Source organism: Littorina saxatilis, linkage group LG2 (genome assembly GCF_037325665.1).
Source record: "Littorina saxatilis isolate snail1 linkage group LG2, US_GU_Lsax_2.0, whole genome shotgun sequence".
NCBI classification, from domain to species: Eukaryota; Metazoa; Mollusca; class Gastropoda; order Littorinimorpha; family Littorinidae; genus Littorina; species Littorina saxatilis.
In genome coordinates, this window is record NC_090246.1 from 35,581,582 (window position 1) to 35,601,034 (window position 19,453).

The following is a 19,453-nucleotide window of genomic DNA, read 5'->3' on the forward strand; positions in this document are numbered from 1 at the left end:
CACTGTCTATGGACTTTATGGTGATGTAGCATCAACATATATTTACAGAATGATATGGTGTAATACTCACCTGATTCATCCCAATTGAAACTTGTAAAACTAAAATATATATATTGAAAAGAATTGAAGAATATTACCGGATGACACAGGTTGTATTTGCACGAAACTTATTAGCAACACATGTACATGAGTGCTGCCAGGGAGGCACAGAATGAGAAAGTCACCAAAATCACGGACTGCTTCTTGGAGGGGATATATATCTTTTTGGTGAGTCCCCAGACCTAAAGTGTGTTAAACACACAACAAACACATATAGCCACACCCTTGGTTCCTGACTCCTGTTCCATCACTCACAAGGCCTGTGAGATAGGTATCGTCATTCTGGCGAAAATGTATGACCAGATAATGTCTTATTCAAACGTTCAGACCAAGCTATTGCTGTTGCCACAGAACCCAACAACTCTGTAAAGATTGATTGAGATGGTGTTACTGAGGACCCACAGTTGCATTATTGACGCCTTGTTCTAGGGATGGGGGAGGGAGTCAGTTGAAATTAGACGCTAAAGACCAAAGACCAGCAAACAAGTCCCATCTTGCAGAAGAAATATGAAAAACTACCAAAGCTGACATGCCGTAGAGACAGTCATGTGGTGTTGAAGTCTAAATACAGTCTGGACGGAGAGACTCTTCTGCAGCGGATACCTTGGCCTCGATGTGCAACATTTGCTGCAATCTTACGATATTCCTTCTAGTTTGTTTAACACAGGTTCCAGCACGTAACCGTGGTTTTCGATGGATACAAGCCCGGACCATCTACCAGGGACGTCACCCATAACCGTCGAGTTAAGGAAAGGTGTTCGCCTTTCAAGTTGGAAATGACGATGTAGGTGAAAAAAGGATGTGCTTCTTGCCAACAACGAGAACAGGCAGCGATTCCTTTATCTACTGTCTGTTGCCCTTACGGTAAACTTGTGTAGGACGGTGCGTGCTGACGGAGATCCGCACTGCATGATAGCTGCTCAGGCTCTGGAGAGTTCAAAGACACATGTCACTGTTGTTGTAGGAGAAGGCACAGACTAACTGGATGTCCCCTGGCACCTAGGACAACCATCATGAAATCTTTCTTGAACCAAGCCACATAATAAGTGCCAAGGCATTCAAATGTGATGAATGTCAGGCAGACCAGGAGATTTCTTGGCAGAGCACGCCAAGTATTATCAGCCATCCATGCGATCAGTGGCTGCGACACAGCGCCAAGGCCGTTTGGAACGGACAAGCGACCTTCAGATACCACAAGAACTGAGGAATCTGGCTACCCCGTTCCTACCAGAGCGCAGACCAAGCAACATCACTAAAGCCGGAGAGAAGATACTTGCTGCGTTATATGATCAGACAGTTGCTCACTTGAGGTACAAGATGTTCTGCACGAAAGTTGCAAGGGGGAGTTCCTGTTTATCATTGCACTGTCGTCCTCCACTCCCGGTTGCAGTCAATTACCACAGTCGTCGTGTATATCTCCAAGTGCAAGACTGGACATGAACCTCACGATTGTGACTAAAAGACAGCTAGAAGACCCTGTCCTGCTGATCTTTCCTCACCCAGCCCCTTCCAAGCTGCTGTCAGTCACGGCGAATCTCAAAAGTGACCCAAAGCGCTATAGTTGTAAAAAGCATGGTTTGGATTGCTCTTTTGTTTGTGGTGAATGCCATGGGCTTGAACTTTCTAACGCCTATGACATGTGTACAGACGAGAATGACATAAACGATTTAAAGGGATACAAGGGCCAGGATGTGCTTTATGTTTTGTTAGGCTATAAGAAATGTGGCAAAATATTTTGAATATCTTGAGCAGAAAAAAATCAAGTTCAGAATTATACACACAGCAATCATAATATGTGTGCATTGCATTATTGTTCACAACAGAAACATCAAACAGTGGTCTTATAGAAAATTGCAAGTCTCCAGGTGTACTTGTGTTTTGTGGAGACACGGACAACTTTCATAGATCGTTTCTAACCAACTCCGCTAACTGTTTCACCAACACATTATGTATGACCCGGCCATTCTGCCTGTCCCTTCAATTCTAATTTAAAAAGAAACTAGAAACTGTACTAATCAAAACATCCTATAAACAACTTACATCAGGAAAAAAAGAACTATGTCTATTCGTATTTGCCTTTGCACACAGTCACGTCGTATTGTGGAAGCTGTGATTTCGATACATCCTTCACACTTACGACTAAACTGTGTACACAGAGTTGTTTACTTTAACTTGGCAGACAAAATATCATTACTACTATCATTTCAACGCGTTCTTGGATACGAACCCGAAAACACTCATAAAAACATGGATTTTGCGGCCCGCAAAGAGCACACAAGGTTAGATGTTTGGGAGGAGACGCCAGTTTGACCTTGACCTGACCTTCTTTTGAAATGATTACTTATATTTACCTATATCATTATTACTATCATGTGAAAGCATTCTCGATGATAAACCCGAAAACATCCTTCAAAAACATGGATTTCGTGGCCTTTCAAAAATCACAAAAGGTTGGATATGTTCGTGACAAAAGGTAAGCTGGACATGACCTACTTTTGAAACGCTACCTTGCATTTTCTTATATCATTATTACCTATTATTCTATCAAAGCATTCTACAAAATAAATCCGAAAACATACTCGAAAAACATGGATTACTTTGCCTACAAAGAGCGAATAAGGCTGGATGTTCGGGAGAAAAGGTAAGCTTGACCTTGACCTGACCTAGTTTTGAAACGGAGACTTATACGTTCCTAGATCTTTTTTATATTATAGCGGTAACATAGAGCTATCAAAACAACTTTACAAAGCAAATCTTGCAATTATTCTCTGGTTCCTATGGTTATAGTCGTAGGATAGCTGCTCTATTATTTTTCGGCGGACACTTTTGCTTTTTCGGCAGAACAAAAACAAAATTCGGCGGAAATTTGCCTTTCGGCGGACAGTTCCCATGCCTGATAAATACATTCCATCAATATGTTTTTGGCATGTGTTCACACATCTTTGTGATTGTAGCAAACAGTATTTTGAAACACAAAAAGCAAGCAACCCCGATTTGAAGAACTGTTGCCTTTCATTACTTGAGCAAGTACAATGTTGAAGAGATTGCAACAAAGAGTATTGTTATCTGAATCAACAAGCATTTACCTATGTGAAGGTATCGTACTTATTGAGCCACTAGTAAATAACCACAGAAAAATAAAATGTCTATCACAAAATATGCCAATATTATCTGCTGTTGACGCTTGCATAATCTCAACAAAACTTTCTCACAGAATATGCATGTATTCGTTGCTTTTGACCCAATGTATAATCCTAACACTTCAAAACACACACACAGAGTACCAAAAAACCACTAATGTGGTTTCAAAGCAAATTACTCAATCTCAAATCATAATGGCCTACAAAAAAAAAATTGCACTCAAAATATACATTCCTGTCGTAGCCATTAAATAATCAGTCATTTTGAAGATTGACACATGTAGATCTACCTATCTGCTAAGTGATATGATACAATATAGACTGGAATGCATGTAAATGACTAATCAGCTGCTTTATAACCCAGCCACATAGTGTGTGACCTAATTTCATCATGAAAGATATATCGATGTCGTCGTGAAATTTTGGCGTAACTGGATTCTTGACGATTTTGATGTTTTTGTGCTTTAGACTAAGTAATTCATTCTCCAGGAGAAATATTCTCTAAAGATACGATTTACAATACATGATTGAACATTCTTTTATCTTTCTATCCATACCAGGAATGAATATTTCATTTCATTTTTCATTACTTTATTGTCCCATCGCTGGGAAATTCGGGTCGCTTCCTCCCAGTGGAAAGCTAGCAGCAACGGAGTCGCGCTACCCAGGTGTCTGCGCGTTTAGGTGTATTCAGCCACCTGCACTTATGGCAGAATGACCAAGGTCTTTTACGTGCCATTGTGATGACACGGGGGTGGGACATGGCTTCCGTCTCTGGGTCTGCACATAAAGTTGACCCGTGTCCGTCCCGGCCCGAATTCGAACCTGCGACCTTCCGATCAAAAGTCCAGTGCTCTACCAACTGAGCTACCGGGCCCCCGATAATATAAACACTATTTCATAATAAAAATAATCAGTTTTGTCCTTCTCCCGAAAAGCTGTTTAACGCGAGTTACGTCAAAATTCCAGGACGACGATGTCATTGAAAATCATGCAAACATGATTGTCTCAGCCAGAAACCGCTTTTCGTGCATGCTACAACAGCAGATTACATTGCTTTGAGCCGGCTCAATCTTTACTACCACAGTAGCCTTTTCATGCAGTGTAAAAATCATAAGCAGTAATTCATGGTCGTGAGAAACCAAGATCTCGGCTCAAGATCATTAGCGCTCTGCCTCACTTGGTTATGATTCCATGACAAACCAAGCTAAATTTAACACAACCATGCGGCTGCCAGTTATTACTGTGTGAAAGCACAGTCAACAAAAGTCCGTTCACAGAAAAAAAGTGATCAGAGTAGCAAAACTACACAAGCTATCGGTGAACTGCCCTGAAGCTAGCTTGCAAACAAGAAGCTGTTGAAGTTGTTCGACGTTGTCTTTTATGGTTCATCCATCAAAATGGAGAGTTCATTCCAAGCTTGGTACCAAAGTCTAGTCTTGCTCGTCTTTGATGCTGGCGGAAAAACCTGCACAAGAAGTTGAAAGCAAATGTCAGAACCTACGACACAGACACATCCCAAAATCAAATTCACAAGAGTAATGTTCCCACGTTAAAATTGAGAAAAAAAAATCAGAACATCAGAAAAGCTAAAACGCAACACGTTTTGCATGTTTTGATTTTGAGGGTGTCTGTGTTGTAGGTTCCAATGTATAGACACTACCTTATGTAACATAAATCTGTTTGCTTAGTGTTGTAGTGGAATGGACGGTCTTTACATGCATATAACTGGGTTTACAATAAACAGCCTCATCACAAAGATTTGCACTCAAACGCATCTGCCTATTTTTTTTATGACGTGTAGTATATATTTCTCATACGATTTTGCTGTTTTGGTTTTATTTTTCAAGAAGTCTCAAAGATGAAAAATATTTGACTGATCAGTTTGAAAAAATATCGTCATGTTATTTCCTTTAAAAAGAACCTTCCAATGTTCTGGCAAGAAAAACAGAGAAAAACAAAAACTGAGCCAGACAAGGTTCTGGCACGAAAAACCGAGACAAAGAAAAACTGAGCCTGACGAACGTCCAACACACTCACTTGATCTCCAAACACTTGACGAGTTCGTTGAGCACAATGATGAGCATGGGCCACACACACAGCAAGACCCACACTGCCGGGTGAATGTCTGACACTGGCATGGGGGTTTGCACATAACCACTCCGCACCTGTATGTCCACCACCGTGAATATCACCTGGATCAGCAACCTGCACACAATAACAGAGATTTAGGATACAAATATCGTACTTGCGATGTGAAACTGTGAAGTGTGGCTAGTCTGGATCTGGATGCCCACTGGGTGTAGTTCGTGGCGATTTCGTCACAGGAGCCGACTTTGGCTATTACGTGACGGGTGGTGTGCGCATCGCCATTTAAATGAAAGAGACCTCTTCGTATGTATGGTCGTAGATTTTTGTCCCCGTAAATTATGACTGTACAGCCTGGTATTTACAAAGATTAAAATCGTTTAAAAACTGGGCTTGGGTTTCGTCTGAAGGAGAAGTGTGATGTGGGTTGGTGGCGTTGAATGAGGATGGAGTCCTAAATGCATGAGACATCTTATGACTGGAGGACTGGGTGGCCGAGTGGTAACGCACTGGGTGGCCGAGTGGTAACGCACTTGCACTCGGAAGCGAGTTCGACCCTGGGTCAGGGCGTTAGCAATTTTCTCCCCCCTTTCCTAATCTAGGTGGTGGGTTCAAGTGCTAGTCTTTCGGATGAGACGAAAAACCGAGGTCCCTTCGTGTCCACTACATTGGGGTGTGCACGTTAAAGATCCCACGATTGAAAAAAGGGTCTTTCCTGGCAAAATTGTATAGGCATAGATAAAAATGTCCACCAAAATACCCGTGTGACTTGGAATAATAGGCCGTGAAAAGTAGGATATGCGCCGAAATGGCTGCTATCTGCTGGCCGATGTGAATGCGTGATGTATTGTGTAAAAAAATTCCATCTCACACGGCATAAATAAATCCCTGCGCCTTGAATATGTGCGCGATATAAATTGCATAAAATAAAAAATAAATTTTTTTTTAAAAAAAATAAAAAATCCCTGCGCTTAGAACTGTACCCACGGAATACGCGCGATATAAGCCTCATATTGATTGATTGATTGATGACAAGCCCAAAAAGCCAGTCAATGCTTTTGTCAACAAGAATTCTGGTTTAATCCAGGTGATACAAATTTATTTACACAAATTTCAAACTTTGAAAAAAAGCTACATAGCCCACAATGTTACTGGCAATTCTTCTACTGAAGTACAGATCGTCAGTAACAAACATGAGCTATAAACTCAACCTATAAAAGTGCAGGGGTGCTTATTCTTCAAAGCTACAGACTTCCATCTGACAGAGGATCATCGTATTTTCTTCCAGTGCATGAATCACTTACAGTATGGCTGCAGTGGTCGACCATAGCTTGTTGGTGAAGGGAACTTGGTGCCATAAGTGGTCCAGCCAGTGCACCAAGCTCATAGAGATCACCACTGCAATAAATAAATATAAAATATGCATGGAAATGTGCTCTTGGGCTGATGGAGAACATTTCCTCCCCCCATGAAAGCAATAAGCCACATTTACGAGTCCGATTACAATTTTGCTGCTTGTGCGAGAAACCAAGCCACCAGTGTCTGCAGTGGCCAAATGTAGATACGAGAAGAACAAAATATGCTAATATTTGACGAATGTACAGGTTTTGCTAAACATAAAAGGTAAGGCCCCCCAAAAAAATAGGTCTGTTTACGGTAACATAGGGTCGGCTTTTTTTTTTTTCTCCCCTCTCTATGATGTTTCACAGTTCATTTCTTCTCATCAATCCCTGTTTTTGCCCAACATAACTATAAACAGTACTTTGAGCTTACCTCCCTTCTGTCGTCTGCTGTTTGAGCGCAAACAGCTCTATTTTGGATGCGGTTTTTTTTTTTTTCAGACGATCCAAAAAAAAGATTAGGGTCGGGCCTAAAAACTAGGGTCGGTCGGGTTACCGTAAACAGACCTATTTTTTTTTTGGCCTAAGATCTGATACACAAAGGGAAGTAAGCGCTCTAAATGCATACGACCTGTGTACTAAAGTGCGAGTTTCTCTCCAGGCACCTGAGAGAATAATTACCAAGCATTGAATATAAACGGTGAGGCTTTTAGCATTTGCAAAAATGTAATCTTCCTACAGACTGGCAGACAGACAAGACATAGCTTCTTACCGAAGAATATCAGAGTGAAGAGATGGAAGATGTTCTGCGCCATGACAAGTCCTCCTGAAAACTTCTCCTCCCAATCAGTATAGGTAGCGTTCAATGTCTCTCTGCAGACAACAATGCATCATCAATTCAGATTTTACAAATATTTACCATATCAGGTACAAATCAATCATGAATCCACCAGAAGAACCAAACCCCATTTCCTAGCAATGGGATAAAACAGTAATGAAATGAAACAATTAACAAGAATCTTTACCTCTGTGAAGCAAACCCCATTTCCTAGCAATGGGATAAAACAGTAATGAAATGAAACAATTAACAAGAATCTTTACCTCTGTGAAGCAAACCCCATTTCCTAGCAATGGGATAAAACAGTAATGAAATGAAACAATTAACAAGAATCTTTACCTCTGTGAAGCAAACCCCATTTCCTAGCAATGGGATAAAACAGTAATGAAATGAAACAATTAACAAGAATCTTTACCTCTGTGAAGCAAACCCCATTTCCTAGCAATGGGATAAAACAGTAATGAAATGAAACAATTAACAAGAATCTTTACCTCTGTGAATCAAATTCCACATAGTAACTAATAAAAATATTGCAGAAGAAAGTTTCTCCTTGAATTTAAAACCGAAATTGTTGCAGAAATGAAGAAAAAAAGAAGAAGGCTTCCACTATATTGCGGTCTTTGGGGTCTGAAGAATGAGACCGTGATATATGCGTTTCTAACTAACTGACTGAGTGATTGTGTAATTCTATTCAGATACGCCTGTTACTGCTTATAGGCCTTATCCAGTATCATTACCTTTGATAAAGATTACACTCCACCGGGGCAGTGTTATGACAGTAGGAGTACAGCGTCAACCCAAAACACAGCAATGATATGAAAATGGACGGCACAAAGCGCATCAAAAACTGCATCAGGAACTGAACCACCATCTGCAATGTAACAGACAAAACAGACATTTTCATTCCTATGCCAAGCTTTCATTCCTATGCCAAGCTTTCATTCCTATGCCAAGCTTTCACGACTAGCAGAGTATAAACCAGTAACACATTTTAGTAAGACTTTGATCTAACACAGGAAACTACTGAATGATTTTTTTTTATCTCTTCAGTTTATTTCGACAGGTACATATTGAATGAAAGCGACCAAGGAACACAATTATTGCGAAATCTATTCATTGTAGCATCTAGTTGCCAACTTGTGATGACACCCAATGCATTTGTGAACGTTGCAAACAAAAAAGTAAAGCGGTACACTGCCTACGTACGACACCTACAGTTGCGAGCAATCTGAGCCGACTGTGAAAAAGTGGCCCCTCAGAGCCGGAACACTAAACCGCCTCAGAGCTCTTTACGCATGGAACGTCTCCCACACCGTGATCACACTCAGTCCTGCAGAAAACAGAAGCCTTACACTCACCTGTCGATTGACATGCTCCTTGTTTTTGTTGGTGATGGTGGCCATGATTTTGGGATCGACGGGATTACCCATCAGCCCCGCTGCCAGCAGCGGGAGGGCCACCAGGAGGAACCAAAGGAGATGCGGGGGAGGGAGGGGAGGGGGCAAGAGGAAGGAGAGTGACAGGATGAAGGACAGAACGATGCAGAGCTGACAACAAAGCAGAAGGTAGAAGCAGTTTCGTAGAGACACTGTGTGATGCCTGGCCTGCAAGAGAAAAGAGTGCCTTGAAGAATATTTGTACATAAAACTGATTGAAAAATTGTTTGCTACACTTTCTCGCAGGGCACTCAAACACACACACGCATATATACATACATACAGACAGACAGACACTGAACATATTCTGATTCAAAAAGAACTAGCCAATATTTTATACATTCCCTGAACATCTGATGACAAAGTTACTTGCCCACTGCTAAAAATGTAGCAAACCACACACAGTATACCAACCAAGTTATAAGTTTCCTATTCCCTATTTGCTGAGCATGTAGCAAATGACTATCACCACATACATGTTGTACTACAACATTACCAGTCTACACCTGGCTAATTCCTTACACCCACCCACCTCTCTCAAAGTGACAAAATTTCCCTCTTAAGCCTTGTGTGGGATTTGTCGTTATGCTGAATGAATCTCAAAAAGTTCACTCTTCTTCAAGACATTTCCACAGGGCTAATTCTGGCGATAGCCCAAAAGCATAGGTGAAACCTAGGAAAATCAAATTGACTGAAATTTTTTTGAGGCATTATACATTGTGATTTTGTGGCCTTTCCTGGCAAAAAAATACACTATCATGCAGGTCAAAAATATACCTTCAGATTCTAATGATATGGTAAAAAGGGTAAACAAAATCAAAACAATTCACAGAAGTATAATCATTTTTGTGTGTATCCTTTCTCACTTGCATCTTCCAACACAACGACACAATTGATAACAATTAACATTGACAACAGCCATACTACATGAAATAGAAACTGAACAACTGAACAACTGAAATAAAAGTTCGAAATATTTAATTATAAGAAGCAAACATTGCCAGACAGGCATTGAAATAAATGATGAAACAGAATGTCACACATGCAAACAGCATGATGTAGCACTGCACAAAGTAGCAACTAAGCAGTAGCATCTCTTATACGGTGGAACCCCTCTCTAAGGACTACCCCCCTCTCTAAGGACTACCCCGCCACAACGACCCTTTTTTTTTTAACCGATGTGTTTCCTTATATAGTTGTCACCAGTGTAGCGACCACCCCGCTCTAACGTCTAAGGACCGACCTAACAGCTTGTGTAACGACTTTGTCAGACAAAGCCAAGACGCATCACTGACAAACCGGTTATAACCAGTTATAACCGTCTCGCATAAGCAAAGCCACTAAACCGCTGAGAGGTGTGATGGTTGGGTGGGCTGAGTAAACATCACAAACCAATCATCGAGATCAAAGGCAGGTCCATTGACATTGTGATAGCTGGGTGGCCTTGTTAAAAGACACTGACCTTCTTCCCAGGGGTCATTGACCCAGTTTTAGCTACGAGAGGTGGTTCCCCTTTCATATCTGAGAGAGGAAACACTTCCTGCACCCGGGTCAGTGACCGAGTTTAACCTATGGGGAGTTTAACCTATGGCACGGTCTCTTTGATGTCTTAAGAGGAAACTTGGCCAGGGTACTGAGATCTGAGGGTACATGTAGTACATGCACCAAAACTGGTGGACACCATCGACAATGTCAAACATGAAATCGAAGCAGTTTGCTTGAGGAAACGGTCGTCAGCAACTCAAACTTCTCTGTTTTCTTTTTTTAAGAAAATCTGAGGTGACTTTCTTTGTGGCCCCCTGACCCCGCCCCCTCCCTCTGTAAGGACCCCCCTCCATAAGGACCGATTTTTGTCAACATTTTCAAGGTCGCTAGAGAGGGGTTCCACTGTAGTGCAAAGTTCTCAAGGAAAAGCACTTGAGTTTCAAGCACCAAACTTATCACACACAGTTTTAGTTTCATGAACTCCAACCAGTCCCATCGCCATTTGTTGGCTAGACCAGCATCAATAAGATCTGTCCGTGCGTTTTCCGTCAAAATCGGCATCTTTGTCGCAGAAATCGTGTCACCACTTCGTAATGCCTGCCAAAACGCGAGAGAACTTTTTTTTTTATCGTGATGCAGAGCGAATCCGAAAGCAAAGAAACCTCACCTACGGGGTTTACCGCGAGCACGGGCAAAAGCGCTTCCGTTTCCAAGCAAACTGCAACCGGTTCACTATAGCAGTTCGAAAACGCGTTCCGCAAGTAGTTTCAGGGTTTTTTTTCTTAATTTTTTTTCTTTTTTTTCAAAATTGCGGATTGACGGAATTTCCGTCAGACTTATTTTCAGATTGACAGATTTTAGTCAATTGACGGGCTAGTTTCACCCATGCAAAAGTCTGATACATTACTTCTTATCCTGGAGATAGGCCAAAATAATAATAATAATAATAATAAATAACTTTTCTATAGAGCGAGTCCCATCAATTGGCTCCAGGCGCTTTACAATTTTATTACCAAAAGGCAGACACATTACCTCAGCAATAAGCTGCAGAATGGAGACATTGTCTTCTCGCTGGAATGCCAGTGAACACGGCATAGCAATGAGGCGCGAGGCAAGCTCTGTTGGTGAAGGGCTCTCATTGTTCCACTGGTCGGCCACTGCTGCTTTGCACGCACACAGCTGAGTGTATAGGGGCTCTACTGCAATGCTAAAAAGACAGATAAGTCTTTGTAAAAATGCCCACACCAATGCCTCCTGGGAAACGCATAGGAGACACCAGGATAGTGTGCGAGAAGCAAAGAGTTACAACAACGAGAGAGAGAGACAGCATGCATTTATATTGTAAGTAGTTAGCACGCTGGCTTGCTTAATTTTTGTTGATGATTGCTGACTGTGTGCTTGTTCCTGTCGCTATGTTGGGTTAGTTTGCTTTTATTTTCAAATGTCATGATTTGTATATCATATGTGTGTGTGTGTGTGTGTGTGTGTGTGTGTGTGTGTGTGTGTGTGTGTGTGTGTGTGTGTGGGCGAGTGTGTTTATTGGACTTGTAAAGTGCTTGGAGCTGTAAATCGAGACTTGCGCTATAGAAAAGAGATTTATTATTATTATTATTATTATTATCATTAAAGAACCAACCTGCAGTCAGCCTGCAGAAAGACAGGGGTGTTGGCAATGTTGAGAGAGCTTCCCACACACAGCACCACCTCTCCATTCTCCTGCAGGATCTTCATCATCTCCTGCGTGGCTGGTATGAAGAATTAAATTAAATTAGCCAACTCTAACGACATACACGGGTACTCTTCAACAAAACATTCAACATGCTTAGGCTAGTATAGGAAACACAAACTGTTACACGACACTTGAGATTGACAAAGTTCTCAAATGTCGTATAGTTGTGTTCTTTTATTCTACGTGGCCCGTCTTCACAGCAGCAGACAAAAACTCGTCAAATTGAGTTCGAGGATTTATTTAGCATTCCATACATACAACTGCACATCGTAGCAGAACTCAAAGTAGAAACTTTTTAACATACAAATCGCGCTGGCCTATATAGTAAATACTCAATCTCGAGAATATTCCAGACCGAACATGATACAACTAAAATTAGATGAACTGTCCATGGACTAGAATAGTGACATTCTCTGTGACGTACATCAAAATCCGAGCGAACGACTCAAAACAACGTGGTAAACAACTTGTTTTGACAGGACTAGAAAGTTCACCTGCATTCTCGTCCAAACATAAATATTGTGTTTACAAAATATAATATCGGTACTTTCCCACAAAGTACAAATAAGTCAACTACATGCAACACACAAAACTGGACCAAAGTCCAGCAACGGCAGCGTTTCCTAACACAAACACACTCAGGTTTACAATTTAATTAACCTTCTTTTAAAACAACTATGAATTTTTTGTCCGGCTAAAAGTGGTGTTGCTCAATAAGACCGAGTAAAGAATATAGGAAATTCAAATGTTGAGTCAAGATCTGGATTTTCTTTTCCCCAGTTCTACACAGGCAATGGTGCAATGGTCTCTATAGACAGCCTCACCAAAAGTTTGCTACAAACCAATATATGCCTTCGAAACCTAAGGAGTTCAACGTATTCCAGACTAACATATGATAATAATGTCAATGATTTCTTGTTGGAATTTAGGATAACATAAGATTCCCTGTCCCCAATTAGCTGAACTCACCTGGTGTGGTGCAGTCAGTGAAGAGGTTGACCAGCAAAGGGACGTTGTCCACTTTTTCCAGGTGTGGGCGAATTTGATTGATGCCTCGAGGCAGCTGGGCCTGATTGACAGAACACTTCACAGTATATGCAGTTATTCGTAGAACTACAATTTTCCTCCATGTTTGGACCCACACTATTTTACACTTACTGTGGAAAATTTGACAAAAAACACAGAATAGGATAAGCCGCATTATTCTTCATTCAAACCAATCATAGATTAACCAACCATCCAAACAATACAACAGTACATGTCATGTGAGGCCCCTCCAATTAAAATAAGAACTCTTAATGCACAACAACTCCTGTTATCAAGTCATCTGCAAACTTTAACTAAAGCATTCCCCTCAAGAAGGGACACCTGCAATAAAAAGATGTACTTCTTGCTAGTCCTATAGGTGTCCTCATATGACAAGTACACTGTGTTTTGAGAGACACAACCGCCCAGTGCTTACCCTGTTATCCAGCGCTCCTGTCAGACTGTCGTCAGTGTACTCAGTGACGTAGCTGGACGTGTAGCGGCTGTCAGACTGGTGGTCAAGCTCTCCCTCACTGGACGACGAACAGACAGAACTCGCCGAGGAACACAGCAACCTGCTTGTCTCCCCTGGCTCTTCTTCTCCCTCCTCGTCCCCCTCCACCCCGGACCTGTCCGATCGCGAATGACTCGTTGACTTGCTTTTCGATGTGGATCCTGCCGATCGGTCGCTAAGTCGCCTCCCCCTTGGTGAAACTCGGTCCACTGCAGCATCCACCTTTTCATCGCCATGCAGCTCTTCCCGCGTTTGTACAGTAAACTTGACCTGCTGAACTTCAACGGCAACGACACAGGGGGCGCTCAAGCTCCGCGACGCCATCGCATCGTCAAAGACTCTGGGTTCTGAGATTCCCAGAATGTCAAGGTGTTCCTGTGAGGAACTTTCGGCAGAGCGTCGTCCCTGTACGACAGAGCCGGGTCCAGAGCCTGGTCCGTCGGCGAGGGAGGTGTCGTCGTTAAGGAGCGAGATGTGGCAGTTCCAGCCTGCCTCCAGCCCCATCTTTTCTGAGAACACCTGAATACGGAATTGCACATACATTTAAACACAAATAAACAAAAATTCATCTGTAAATAGAGACTGCAAACGGAGCATAAGATCAAGCTGTTTTAAGCCTGCTTGAGCTCAATTTCTGTGTTTATATAAGGCTTGTATCATGAGCACAGCAACTAAAGATGGAAGAAGCAATAATCTAAGCAGGGATGTAGTTTGGCGTCAGCACTCAGGAAAATGCTGAAACTTCTCTCAAATTGGCAAAAACTTTGCCATTATTTTGGTAGATGTACAGATCTTCATCCAAAGCGGGGGAAAAGCTGACACCAAGGTGAACTTCCAAAAATTCCAAAAGCATTTTGGCCATTTTGGCATATTTGTGAAGAAACTGAATTCTAGCAACATCCCTGCTAAGACACAAAACAAAAGAACAACAAGAAATACCCACCCTACTCCTGAGTTCATTTTCTTTGGAGAAATGGACAAATCTGATGCAAGCAGACTCCAGCTTCTCAATTAGCTGTGCAAAGTCCTGAAAAAAATAACATGTACCGATAAATAACAATAACAGACTGACACCTTATAGGTAGAGTTTTGCAAGAAAATCAAAAATTTTAGTATTAAATTTTCATTTGATTAATATACTTACCCAACTCACATATAGCAATTAACCCTAGTTCAGTGCGGGTAACGCTGTACGCGTCTATAAAAAAGAGTGACCATGACCCGTCAAGAGGTCAAGGCCAGACCGAGATCGAGGCTGCCTTCCGTATGCGTGTGCATACACCGCCATTTGTATTCATTCTAACCGAAGCCCAACTCACTTCTTTTTTAGATAGATATAACCCCAATAGCGGGGAGGCGGGAGGGAATAAACGATGTGAGTTGGGTAAGTATATTAATCAAATGAAAATTTATTACAAACATTTTTGATTAAATTACATATCTTATCCCAACTCACATATAGCAGATTGCTACTATAGGCGGAGGGAACTCACCATATCAAGAATAGAGAACTTGTCCTGCCGCTACCAAAGCTGGAAGAGCAGAACTGCCATCCTGTCGCGTTACAGCGACATCTCTAAGATAATAGTTGATGAAAATGTCCTCTGAGCGCCATTAAGCTGACTCCAGGACCTCTGAGAGGCGCCTGGAACGGAGGACTGCTAGCGAAGAGGCCCAGGCTCTAGCCTCATGGGCTCTGGACGCAGTATGAGGTAGGACTGCCCGCTTGTCGCCTGACTGGCCTTGCCACCAGATGTAGGCCTGCCTAATCAGTGTGGCCACCCATTTAGCCAAGGTGACTCGAGAAATATCTTTACCCCGAGCAGTGTTGAGGGAGATAAATAGCAGTTTTTGACTTTCCGAGCGAATAGGCAAGGTCTGGGCCAGGTAGCTGCTGAGGGCCCTAACCGGACAGTGACATAAGTCAGGGTCTCCAGGAGCAAGTACGTTGCTCTAGGGGGGGATGCGGATAAGAGGGGATGTTTGACCAAGCTTCTGGTTCTTAGCAAGAAAATCTGGTCTAAATTTGAGAGAAATAGAGCCATCTTTTTCGAACGAAATATCCCTAGAAAGACCAGACAGCGCGTGTACCTCACTACCACGTCTAGAGGTAGCAAGCAAAACAAGAAACAGAGTCTTACGCGTCAAATTAGTCAAACTGGCCGCCAGGCAGATACTTGGCTGAAAGCAGGATACGATGAGTGCTGCATCATATCAGTATGCGACACGCACTGTCTGACAGTGTCTGAGACCGGGTCCCACCCTGTCGGTTGATGTAAGCCGTTACAGTCATGTTGTCTGTATGAAGCCGCACATGACTGTCTGTCAGCAGAGGCAGAAACACCTGAAGGCCAAGAGCTACAGCCTCTAGCTCCAGTGCGTTTATGTGCCAAGAGCCCTGCCTGGCATCCCAGAGACCTGACGCCGTCTGGTCGGCCAGATGTGCTCCCCAACCTGTCCGGGAGGCATCTGTGAACAGATCCTTCTCCGGGGAAGGGGGAGCAATGGGTACTCCCTGCGATACCCAGGGAAGAAGCCACACCCTCGTGGTATGATCGAACCAGCTCCCCAACTCGACCTGGGCGTTCCAGCCCTGAGTCGCTTGGTTCCAAACAGCCTGTAGAGCTGCCTGAAAAGGCCTTTTGTGAACTCTGCCAAGAGGAACCAACAGGTCCATGGATTCCATCTGACCCAGCAGCGAGGATAATTCCCGAGCCGTGGATTGATTCTTTCCGTAAAGAGAGCGAATCAGAGCCTGCAACTTGTCCACTCTTTTCTGCGAAGGGCGGACTGACCAGTCTAGAGTATTGAACTCCATCCCCAGATACGTGAAACACTGGGACGGTTCCAGTTCTGACTTCAGCAGATTCACTGTGAAGCCGAGTTGAAGAGACTGCCTGAGAACCAACTGCGTATGTGTTCTGCACAGGTCCTGGTCCTGGTGCAGAATCAGCCAGTTGTCGAGATAGGCCCTCAAGCGTACCCCTTCTTGCCTCACCAGGGCACAGAGTTGACGAATGATCATGGTGAAGATCCAAGGAGAAAGAGAGAGACCAAACGGAAGAGCCTGGAATTGGAAAATTCTGACTCCCCATCGGAAGCGAAGCCATCTCCTGTCCGCTGCATGCATGAGGACATGAAAATAAGCATCTGTCAAATCGACAGAAGTGGCCCAGTCTCCTGGTCGAAGAGCCTCCCTTACAGAGGCCGGGGTCTCCATTGTGAATTTCACCACCCGAAGGTATCTGTTCAGAGCTGACAGATCGAGTACCGGTCGCCATGCCCCCGAGGCCTTGGGAACCACAAACAGGCGGCCATAGAAGCCCAGAGACCCCGGATCGTGGACCTCCTCGATCGCATCCTTCAAAAGAAGGGAGGCCGCCTCTCCCTGAACGGCAGACTTGGCCTCCCGGTCTCTGGGGCACTTGAAAGGCGGAGGTATCCTGGCCAGAGGAGCCTTTTCCTCTGCCCAGAGCAGGCGGAATCCCGAACGCACTATCCCCAAAATCCACTCGGTGGTCACCAAGCGCGACCAGGAAGTGAGGGCCATGGAGGGACTGCCCGCCACCACAATGGTGGGGGCTACGGGGATCAGAGGTTCGGGAAGGCATCATTGGGGGTGGGGCTTATGCCCCGACCCCCTAGAGCCACCAAAAGAAGGGCCTTTCTTCTGATAGGGAGCGCCTCGCCCCCTACCACGAGAAGAGGAGCTCCGGTTCTGTGCCTTGAAAACCCCCCCGAGGATGAGGACTGGGCCTTGGGCTGTCCCTGAGGCTTGCTCTGCACCTTCTGAAAACCATGATGCGCAATCTGAGCAATCGCCAAATCCCTCGCGTCCCGAGTCTCTTTTTGTAGAGGGTCAAGCGAGGGACGACCCAGCAGAGAGCCCTCAGTGAAAGGGGAGAACTTCAGATTCTCAATGGTGCCCTTATCCCTGATCCTAGACCCAGAAAGAAAGGCTGATCTACGAGAATGCACGGCATGTGTGTACAATCGGGCCAAAAGGCTCATCTGCTCCGCAGAAACCTTGGCTAAAGTAGCCAAGAGGGTCGTCACATCAACCGAGGAGGCATCAAAACGAAACTCGAACGGGTCGAGAGAAGTTGCAATTGAAGGTGATAACGCTCTCTGGAGGGATTCCGACACGGAAGCTAACTCCAACAAAGATCGTCCAGCGTCCTCCAATGCAATGAGAGAGGATTCAGTATGGGGGACAGGCCTGTCCTTACTGTAACCGTCCTCCCTGAGAGTGGCCAGTTCCGGTGTGACCGGAAGAGCAGAACGCGGCAGCGCAAAAGCGTCAACAAGGTTGATAGGCTGTGCATGCAAGTTGAACCTCCGGTTGAGAGCCGGAAACGAGGAGGCTAGCTGATCAGCCAGAGCCAGCCAAGGCTTAGCGGAATCAGGAGCCGGACTGTGTTGGGCCAACCAAGGCTTAGCGGAATCAGGAGCCGGACTGTGTTGGGCCAGCCAAGGCTTAGCGGAATCAGGAGCCGAACTGTGTTGGGCCAGCCAAGGCTTAGCGGAATCAGGAGCCGGACTGAGTTGGGCCAGCCAAGGCTTAGCGGAATCAGGAGCCGGACTGTGTTGGGCCAACAAGGGCACTGTAACTACCGGAACTCCCCCTTGAGTGCGTGATCTGCCCAAGACCTTCGCCATCTCAAAAGCCACAGACGGAGATTCCCAAAAACGGAAAGGGCATTTAAGCTCCTTGGATCCGTGGAAATCGCTCAGTGCGGAAGGTGGTGGAGCGTACTGACTCTTCGACTCGACCACACCCTCCTTAAAATATCTGGAAGCCGTTGCAGCTGCCAACGCAACAGCGCTTGACAGCTTATACGGCAACCGGAACTCAGTGTCTTCCTCCACGACGGAAGCACCATCGTCAGCAGCCCCGTCATGCACATCCGTGCAATCCAATCCGGAAGCTGACTCCCGTATTGACTGCCAGTCAAAAGGAGAATCAGCCGGAAGGGATGGCGAACGTAGTATCTCAACCGTACGTAAAGCCTCCTTACTGACTACTTCCTGCCCCCCGGGCAGAAGCGGAAACAGCCCTGCCGACCCACTATCATTCTCTGATATGGTGGGCAGAAACATGTCATCCGTTCGCGTAACAGGGCTCCTACCCTGACCTGACCTGACCGACCGTCTAAACGGACCGGGCCAGCCCTGGGATCGGAACTTTCACCCCCTAACCGCAAAGCGGGGGGAGCTACTTTCTCCTGAAACCGCGCTCCACGTTGGCCAGAAAACCCGGCCACTAGTGGAGCAGACATACCTTGAGACAAGACCGGCACACCGGAAGTACGGACACTCGTCAATGGGGAGTGAACGTCACCAGCATCCTGCGCCGCGTGCACATCAGCATAGGTGACCGTGGCGGAAGGGGAAGGACGCACCCTGGCCAGCGAAGAAACATCAGACACGCCAGAGGGAAGAGCCCGTAACTCAGCTCTCGTCGACGAAAGTTCAGACGCTAGAGTGCTAACTTGAGAGCTAAGGGAAAGAAGCAAGGCAGCAACATCCGAAGCAACAAAACCCGAACCAGCAGACGAGCTAGTCTCTTTAACAACCTTGTCATCCTTAACGACCTTGTCAGAGGACTTAACCGACGAAGACGCGGTCACCGGCAAATCAATCACAACATCAATACATTTTTTAGAAGATGGCTCCAAAACACTAACTACTGCCTGGCCGGAATGTTTCGCTTTCCTAGGCGTTTTCCTAGAGGGGGAAGCCTCAGCAGGTACCTGCT

The 19,453-nt window shown here is 44.5% G+C and overlaps 1 protein-coding gene across 2 annotated transcripts in view; it reads right to left on the bottom strand.

The window, feature by feature from the left end:
- Positions 1-3,819: 3,819 nt before the first annotated feature.
- LOC138958862 (transmembrane protein 94-like) overlaps positions 3,820-19,453 on the bottom strand; it is a 54,103-nt gene continuing 38,469 nt past the window's right edge. For both annotated transcript variants that reach the window (XM_070330166.1, XM_070330165.1), the window contains exons 19-29: positions 14,639-14,722; positions 13,618-14,214; positions 13,125-13,224; positions 12,063-12,171; positions 11,459-11,633; positions 8,864-9,109; positions 8,243-8,376; positions 7,440-7,540; positions 6,632-6,725; positions 5,280-5,447; positions 3,820-4,707 (exon numbers count right to left, since the gene is read on the bottom strand). In XM_070330166.1, the coding sequence (XP_070186267.1) occupies positions 4,635-4,707; positions 5,280-5,447; positions 6,632-6,725; positions 7,440-7,540; positions 8,243-8,376; positions 8,864-9,109; positions 11,459-11,633; positions 12,063-12,171; positions 13,125-13,224; positions 13,618-14,214; positions 14,639-14,722 (1,881 nt within the window). In that variant the 3' untranslated portion in view covers positions 3,820-4,634. The remainder of the gene's footprint in view (positions 4,708-5,279; positions 5,448-6,631; positions 6,726-7,439; positions 7,541-8,242; positions 8,377-8,863; positions 9,110-11,458; positions 11,634-12,062; positions 12,172-13,124; positions 13,225-13,617; positions 14,215-14,638; positions 14,723-19,453) is intronic.